A 10,000-nucleotide genomic window follows, 5' to 3' on the forward strand; every position below is an offset into this window, starting at 1 on the left:
AGCTATTTCTAATAAATAACACTTGAAAATGGAATAATGTTTATTCTGGATGTATGTGCTTTGAAACCAATATCAAGAATTTTTTGTTTTTAAAAGTTTAGAACACAATTTCACTATGCTTGTACAGTGTGATTTTTTTATATTACAGACATTTTGATAAATATTTATAAGTAATTATACTGTGCACAGATTCCTAGAACTCTTAAGTATGCTTTTTCAAAGAAAAGACAAACATTTTTATGCAAAGTATTCTTTTTTTTTTAAACATTTGCAAATACATTTCTCCTTAAATGTTTTTTTTTTGTTTTTGTTTTTTTACACAATTTTGTTGTTTTTAGTGCAAATCTTGACACATTTTCAAAATCATTCTTACATTATGTAAGTTTTATACCAATTACAATAACCCAAGCTAAAGTTTAACACATTTCCATGTTGATGTTTGGAAAAAAAAATTAGCTACTTCTAATAGCTAACATTTCATGAACATCTAGCGCAAATTTGTTCTGCTTGCAAGTATTGTTTTGCAAATGATGATAGTTTACACTGTCAGAATAGATTTGTCAACAATTTTCTGTTGGTAACATTTTGTTTTCTAAAGCTACACTGTCGCAAATCTGAAATGTCACAAATCTTCATGAAGATGTTTTGAAAAAATGTCTAGTTGTAATAACGAATAGTTAATCTAATAAAGAACAATAGAATTGCATCAAAATATAATTTATTATGGTTGTACAGCTTAAACAATTAATTGCAAGAACGGTTTTATGGACATTTTGTGCAAATTTTTTTTTTTTACAATTTGCACTAAGTTTTCTTCTGTTCTAAAGATTGGTTTAGCAATTGCAGATCGCTGAAGAACTACAAATCTACAACTGATATGAACTACAACTCTCAGAAGTCTTTGCACTCATCACCCCGGCCACAACTGACAATCATTCAGAAAGTCAGACAAACACACAGCTGAAGCTCATTACTTGAATTATTTATACACCTCACATTCTCATGCACATTGCTGAGTCTTGTTTTTCCCGTAAGCATTAAAAAGCATTTTCCCCTGTGTGTCCTGCTGTGTTTTTTGACCCTTTGCATTGTTTATTGTTCTTGTTGTTTTGCCGCCTGTCCTGACCATTCACCTGTTTCTGACTACTTTTTGAATTACCCCATACTCCTGTTTGTACCTGTTTGACCATTGCCTGTTTGATTATTCTTGTTAATAAAGTGCACGTGGATCCTAATCTCCGTTGTCCTGAACCGTATGTAACATAAGTAAACTATATTTTGCTCAAATTATTATTATTATTACCACAAATTCACTCCTATTTTTTTCAAAAAAAAATTATATGAAAAATAACTTTTTAACGATTTGCTCATAAATTTCTGCTCCTTAAAATTTTTTTTACACCATTTCGCTCTGCTTTTTTATGCAAATCTTGTGATGCATTTCCAAAAACAGCCGTACATTACATGAATTGTATTCGTCATAATGGAATACATTTTTTTACATAACATGTACAACCACAACAGCTAAAACTTTCTTTCCAGCTTCAGCAAAAAAAGGAACTGAAAAAGCATCAGGCTGCTGCAGGCTTTCGGTCATGACTCGCAAGCATACAAATCCGTCTCAACACAAAGCGGTGTACCCTTACAACCATTTATAATCGTTTATATTACTTGTGTTTTCACCGCGAGGTCGTAAAAGCATTTTAAGCCTCGTAGTTTCCAGTTCCAGAGCGTGTAAAGATGAGAGGAGACGATGTTTGCGCTCTACGAGCCATTAGAGTTAAAATATCATTCACGGCTCTGACAGGCCTTCATCAAGCTCGCAGGGAGAGGTTGCCATGACGACGACTTTACAGGTCGACTCAACCCCGGGCCCGAATTCTCAGGGTAAACAGAGCAATTTGTGAGCCTCTTTTTAGAAGCATCAATAACAGGCAAAAAAGACAACATGACCCCTCTGACTGCATGGGCTGTACAATCAATCCCAGCATCCTCTGTGGAAGGGCAGCGCTCACTGTATCCTAACACACAGCTGAAGCAGTCTTCTTCCAGCTGTAAACGTGTGAGATAATTTAGGGTTTGTTTAATATCTCTCCTGGGAGGTGATTAGATTTTGTGCGTCTGTGCTGTAATTTGTATCATGGCGTAATTTTACTTTCGCTTTATATTTCTGGAGGCTGGAAATCTGGTTTTCATAACTTTTCTAAAGCTACTCATAAAGCATGACACAAAGAAGAGGAGGATATATAAATAAAAAAATTAATAAATCAAGAGATTTCTTCCAAAGTTTTCCGGAGGCTTCTGCGAAGTCATACTCCGTCATAAATTTCATGAATCAATTTTGCCACTATGATTAAACTCAGACACAGTCTGAAAGAATCAATCTTTCATTTGGAGCAAAAAAAAAAAAAAAGCGTTTTCGGCCACCAGTGCAGACGTGCACTTGTACGGTCCACTGGATGCCAGTGAATTACGAAGTGATGTTCCTCTTTTTGTTGTCAAAGTCTGCTAAAGCTAAACAATCGATTGCCAAGATAGCCATTCGGTGTGTCAAACATGTAGCTGAAATTCACACATCATTTACAGATGTTTAATGTTCACACTAAATATCAGGGGGTTTTAAGATTTTTCAACATAAATACAATGCCTGAAATATAGTATGTAGCTGATGCTTCAAAATAACTCATGCTAATTAAATATTTTAAAAACATTAATAAAAGAATACATGTTTAATATTTAAATATAATTAATATTCTTAACTGCAGTAATACACTTCATTCATTCATTCATTCATTCATTCATTCATCCATTCATTCATTTTCCTTCAGCTTAGTCCTTTTAATCATCAGAGGTTGCTACAGTTGAACGAACCACCAAATTATCCAACAAGTTTTACACAGCTGAGGCCCTTTCAGCTGCAACCCAGTACTGGGAAAAACCCATACACTCTCACATGCACACAAATACACTACTGCCAATTTAGTTTTATTCAATTCACCTAAAGCGCATGTGTTTGGACTGTGGGGGAAAACCGGAGCACCCAGAGGAAACCCAGACGAACACGGGGAGAACATGCAAACTTTATAGAAATGCCAACTTATCCAGCAACCTTCTTGCGGTGAGGCGACAGTGCTAACCACTGAGCCACCTGCTATACACTTGCATATTAAATAAACCTTTCAAGGTATTTTACAAAGTTTAAATAGTAATAATTTAATCTCTATTGAATATACGTAAAATTATTTATTATAAAATATATTATATTTATATTATAATTATTAATAATATTATTTATATTATTATAAAATACTTATAAAAATAAAGTTTAAACGCACAATAGAATAACATTTAAAAATATAACAATTTATTATACATAAATAAATATAGCAATTATTTTATTATAAAAAAAGAAAAATTATTAAAAGAATTAGTTGTTATAAAAAGTTTATATATATATATATATATATATATATATATATATATATATATATATATATATATATATATATATATATATATAAACTTTATATAGCATAACTGTCATAGTTATAATAAAGTAATACAATGCACAAAGCATTAATACATTCATTCATTTTCTTTTTCGCCTTAGTCCCTTTATTAATCCGGGGTCGCCACAGCGGAATGAACCGCCAACTTATCCAGCAGGTTTTTACGTAGTGAATGCCCTTCCAGCCACAACCCATTTCTGGGAAAGCATTAATACATATTATATATAAATATATAAAACATAATCATTTATTATATTATTTTCTTTTCAATTACGGTGATGTCCATTGTATAGCAAATATATATATATATATATATATATATATATATATATATATATATATATATATATATATATATATATATATTTGCGTGTTGTGCAATTTATTTGTTTATAAAATTACTTTATTTATAAAATACATAAAATAAAATACTTTTTAGTCATTTTAATAACTATTTTAATATGTATCATAAATTATCATTTTAATTTATTTGTGTATGTTATTATTATATTTATTTCCCATTTAATATTGTACTTTTATTAGATTTACGTTAACTTACTTTAACTATTGTCCTTTAACAAAATTAGAAAATAATTCTACCTTTGAAATATTCATTCATTAATTTTTTCTTCAGCTTAGTTCTTTTATTCTTCAGGGGTCGCCACAACAGAATGAACCACCAACTTATACAGCGGATACCCAGCAGATAGCCAATTTAGTCTATTTAATTCACCTGTACCGCATGTCTTTAGACTATGGGGAAAACCGGAGCACTTGGGAGGAAACCCACGCCAACACGGGGAGAGCATGCAAACTCTCCTCAGCAATGCCAACTGAACCAGTCAGGACTCGAACCAGCGACCTTTGTGCTGTGAGGCGACAGTACTAACCACTGAGCCAAAGTGCTGCTCCTTTTTAAATATTTCAACACAAATTTTAAATGTAATTATTGCTTCATTTTTTATACGTATGCTACACCTTTTCTTATATAGTTTACATCAAATTAATTAAACTACTTCCAAATAAATAGTTCAATTTCTCAATGGATAAAATAAAGCCAGGTGTGGTGTTCTGCTGAACCTAAAGCTGTCGTACATTGTATCGGTCTTGCTCTCCACCAAGTTGATGTCTCTGGGGTCGAGTTCAGGAATCCACTTCTCCAACTCCTCGATCCAAGGGTATTTCAGTGAAGATGGCACAACAATCAGCAGAGGCCATTCCTGTTTGAAGATATACGCCACAGAAATGGCCTGGATTGTCTTTCCCAATCCCATCTGATAAAGAAACGAGAAACACACAGCAAACTCTATACTAAAACATTCAAGGTTTTTTTAACTCAATTTTTGCATCCAGTATGAACAAACCCAATTGAAAAATAATTAAGCCCCGCCCCGGAATACAAATGAGCCAATGGCAGTTTAGATTACAACGTGTACATGTCTATACCTCACGTCTATAATGCACATCTTCAAAGAACACTCGGCTTTGTGGAAATAGATTCCTAGTCAAATAGTTGAGTTTTAGCATTTTTTAAATTAATTTAGCCGATCTTCAGGTTTGGTAGGAGTACTATTAGCTTAGCTTAGCAAAAATCATTGAACCAGATAAGACCATTAGCATCTGGTTCAAAAATGACTAATAAGTTTTTCTTCTGTAGTTACAATGTGTATAAAGACGAAAACTGAAAATTTGCTATTTTCGTTTATCTTAGCTTAGCATAAACCATTTAATCGTATTAGACCATTAGCATCTGGCCCAAAAATGACCACAGATCCTCTTCTGTACTTACATTGTGTACTAATATGTAAATTGAAAAGCTGCTATTTTTGTTTATTTTAGCTTAGCATAAATTATTAAATCGAATTAGACCATTAGCATCTGGCACCAAAGAGTTTTTTTTTCTTTGGTTACATTTTGTACTAAGACGAAAATAGAAAAGTTGCTATTTTCTTTTAGCTTTGCTTAGCATAAATCATTGAATCGGATTAGACCGTTAGCATCTGGATCAAAAATGACCATTAAGTATCTCACATTGTGTACTAAGATGGAAATTAAAAAAGTTGCAATTTTCTTTTAGCTTAGCATAAATCATTGAATCAAATAAGACCATTAGCATCTATCACAAAATTGACCAATACATTTCTCTTCTGTTGTTGCATTGTGTACTAAGACTAAGATGTAAATTGCAAGTTGCTATTTTCTACACTGATCTGGCTAGCAATTATATTCTCATTTTGGTGTAATAATCAAGGGATTTTGCTGCAGTACCATGGCTGTAGCAGTAGCAAATTATATTTTCTCACTGCCCATCCACATTATCCACTCTGCTATGTTTCAGAGATGTGCGTTGACATATAACTACATTGTCTGATGTTCTGAAAAGTCTTCCCGAGGGTGTGGTAATGCCAGGCAAACAGAGATAATTCGGTATTAAATCACTCAACTATTGTGATATTTGCACATATGCAATATTTTTATAATTTCGATATACTGCACAGCCCTAGTGCTTTATAAAAAAAATGAAACTTTAAACTTATTGATAATATTGTTGTCCATCTAAACATTTTGACTCTTAAGGCCTGTTCACACCAAAAACGATAAAAATAACGATAAAGGTCAAAAAATCGTTCTGAACGTAAACTAACAGCAGTGTTCAGACTAAAACAATAAAGATAAATATGTAGAGAAACAATTTTGTTGGGATTATTTTCAGAATGATTTTCTCGCAGCTACAATGACAGCCATTCAGAATCTATTGAAATATAAAAAGTTTACAATTAAAACTATAGACAACATTTTGAAGAAGCACCCTGGTTGATGTTAATCCTCTTTTCAAACAGTATTTAAAGATCACAACCATCAAGAAAATAATTGGTTACGTCATGGGAAATAATAATATAAAAATGTATGGAAGTCAGGCTAGCATATCGAAGTAGCCTATAAAATAAAAGTACCTCAGGTATCTAGTTCTAGTTTCAGTTTCATTTGAAAATGCTGGGGAAAATACGTTTTGTTTGCTAGCTTTGTTTGATTAGAGTAATACATTTTAATTTAAAGATTGATTGGCCAGATGCGCTGGCAGCACATTGAGGACGGCTGCGGCTTTTAAGGGGGTGATGCCGAAAGAAAAGCATAAACTAAAAATAAGCAGACTTTTATCGTTTGTCATTGTTGACGCAAATATGTTTATCATTATATTTATAGTTACGGTGCTATTGTGTCAGCAACAGCAAAAAGAGTTATAACCAAGAAGGTGTGGGGCTTACAGATAGGTCAATCAATGGGTTAGAAATTTCATTTAAAAAAATAATAATAATAATAAAAAAAATTGCTAATATCATTAAAAATTCGTAAAAAAATATGTCATTTATTTTTGTCAATTTACTCAAGATATACTCAAATGTATTCAAAAATTGTTTGTCCATACTTGATGACCCAAAATTAGGTTTTAAAAAACTACATTATTTTTATTTAAACTTATAAACAAAAGACAATCATATTAAAACGGAGCAACATCTTACCTCATCCGCAATCATGCACCTGCAAGACACAAAGCAAAAACACCATTGTCATGCTGTAAACAACAAGCCTCTGCATCCCGTTTTTAATTTCTCCCCCAAAGCGACGTCCGGAGAGGCGCGTATTGATCCAGGCAATATTGTGAGAGCTGGCCTTCCTACCCAGTGCACATTGCTCAATATCATTTCCAGCTCACCTGAAGTCGACGGGCAATTTCACAGCAGACGGCACGGAAAAACTCGATGGTGAAGCCGCGCGGAGGGGTTTATTTAAAAATGCCCATTCATTTAAGACCCCAATAAACAACTAATATAGGCCCTGAATCAATCAAGCTGTTCCCCACAAATGAAATTTACCCAGCATCCCGAGCTCAGCGTGTTGTCATGGAGGATGTGGCTGATGCGGCTCTTAAATCAATGTAGAAAGAAGATGCGTTTAGTAAAGATCCCCCATTGATAAGAGCACAAAATGTGAACAATATGGGATCATTTTATATACTCTTGCTTTAAATTAACAAGATGTTTTTGTTACTGATTTTTGTTAATGTGATCTTACATCATTTTGACAATGTCCCAGAAAAAATTTCTATTTTACTGTTATATATATTAATACAATATTGCAATTTTAATAATTGATATTATGTAATTGAATGAAAATATTTTTACACTAAAACAAATACAAGTCTGATTAAACATTAAATACTTTTTTGTGAATTTATGTTATTTGATTGATTTTAAGCTTTTTAACATATATTTTTGGAGCACACTAAATACATTCTGCACTAGACAATTTCTGTGTCTGTGGCAGTCCTTTTACGGTCCACTGCATCACTCTTGGCATACATAAATATGACTAATTATGATTATAAAATGATTAAATACTTGTGTTAGTTTTAAATACGTAAATTAAGTAAAACATTAAATACAGTAAAATATAAATAAAATAATGTAAAATATAAAAAAAATATAGACAAAATATAAACAAAAAAATAAAAACAAAGTACAACACAGTGCACAACAAAACGTGAAACAAAACAAAATTTAAATAAATAAAAGCAAAATAAAAAATACAACAAAATGCACTAACAAAACGCAAAACAAAACAACACAAAGCAATGCAAAACTAAATACAATATAAAATAAATGCAAAGCAAAACAAAATGCAATGCAAAACACGAAACAAAATCTAACAAAACAAAACAAAATGCAACCTAAAATAAAACGAAACGCAAAACAAAACGCAATGCAAAACAAAATGGAATGTAAAAAAGCGAAATGCAAAATAAAACGCAACACAAAAACAAATTGCAACGTAAAATAAAACGTAAGGCAAAACAAAACGCATTGCAAATAAAATGCAACAAAAAATAAAAATGTAATGCAAAACAAAATGCAACATAAAATAAAACGTAACACAAAACAAAATACAATGCAACGTAAAACAAAATAAATCGCAACTCAAAACAAAACGTAACTCAAAACAAAATGCAATGTAAAACAAAACAAAACGTAAAATAAATACAATGCGAAACAAAACACAATATAAAAAATGTAACGTAAAACAAAATGTAACAAACAAAATGCAACGCAAAATATAACGAAACTCAAAACAAAATCCAATGCACAACAAAATGCAGTCAAATAAATTGCGACTCAAAACAAAACTCAACGTAAAAAAAAACGCAGAGCAACACAAAACAAAATGCAACATAAATCAAAACACAACTCAAAACAAAATCCCATGCAAAACAAACTACGTGCAACGCAAAATAAAACACAATAACAAAATGCAACATAAAACGAAATGACAAGCAAAACACAACACAAAATGCAATGTTAAACAAAGCGCAACGCAAAACAAAACAAAAATGCAACGTAAAATAAAACACAATGCAAAACAAAATGCAACGTAAAATCAAGCAAAACACAAAACAAAACGCAATGGAAAATGAAATGTAAAAAATAAAACAAAACGCAAAACAAAACGCAATGCAAAACAAAACAAAATGTACAAAATAAAACAAAACGCAAAACAAAATGCAATGCAAAACAAAACAAAATGTACAAAATAAAACAAAATGCAAAACAAAATGCAATGCAAAACAAATTGCAGTGCAAAGCAAAACGCAAACCAAAACCCTACAATTGCGGTGTTGCAGATATCTGCAGTAGCTTGGAGATCCAGCTTTGCATTGTGATCATTAGAGCACATTACATGACTTCACGATGACCACCTTTTATACACTTTTACTGCAAGATAAATGCAGTTTTTCCCAGCTGCAAATAAAGCACCGAGTCCTGCAGAAACATCTTCAAGACTCCTGCGCTTCTGGTTAGCGAAATGTCACAGTCGCCTGAATCCATTGTTCAAACAGCGACTCTACTCATTAGAGGAGAGATGTTTCCTCTTTTTCATCTGGCTTTCTTTCTCTTCTTTTCTTTAAATAATGCCAAGAGACACTGATCTTCTGCGGATTCTTTCAGGGGGAGAAATTTAATTGCTCGCCGTTCAAGGATTTACTGGGAGCAAATGAAGCGGAGACACGCAGGGCCACAGAATGAAAGAGCCGAGCGCCTTTTTTGTTTATTTGCTCTTTTTTTTCCTGCTTTATTATTAATGTGGAGGTGACGTACGGGACGGCCCTATAAACCTGTTCCCTTGACAGAGTTTAGCTAATGCTGAGGCCAGATTTGCATACAGTCGACAAATAGTGTCTTTTTTTAAACAATAGCATGACGCATTGAAGGATAATGAAAAAAAAAGTGCATTATTTTTTTTTTAATATCTGATCTGAATCATTTCTATTACCATAAATTGGCAAGATTTTTTGTATTGGTATTTATTTTTTTTATATCTCAGAATTTTGAAAATGCTGTACAGATTACGGTATAATCTGTACAGTTTTTATAATATAATTATAAAACAAAAGTATACTATTATTGAAGTATGAATCATTACAGTATAAATTAACA

General features: G+C 32.1%; 1 protein-coding gene across 1 annotated transcript in view; it reads right to left on the minus strand.

The window, feature by feature from the left end:
• The window catches only part of zranb3 (zinc finger, RAN-binding domain containing 3), a 124,122-nt gene that overhangs the window by 85,537 nt on the left and 28,585 nt on the right, over window positions 1-10,000 (minus strand). The window contains exons 3-4 of the mRNA XM_087304025.1: window positions 7,031-7,049; window positions 4,605-4,783 (exon numbers count right to left, since the gene is read on the minus strand). Of these exons, the coding sequence (XP_087160151.1) occupies window positions 4,605-4,783; window positions 7,031-7,049 (198 nt within the window). The remainder of the gene's footprint in view (window positions 1-4,604; window positions 4,784-7,030; window positions 7,050-10,000) is intronic.

This window comes from Danio rerio, chromosome 22 (genome assembly GCF_052040795.2).
Source record: "Danio rerio strain M-AB ecotype USA chromosome 22, GRCz13ab, whole genome shotgun sequence".
Lineage (NCBI taxonomy): Eukaryota > Metazoa > Chordata > Actinopteri > Cypriniformes > Danionidae > Danio > Danio rerio.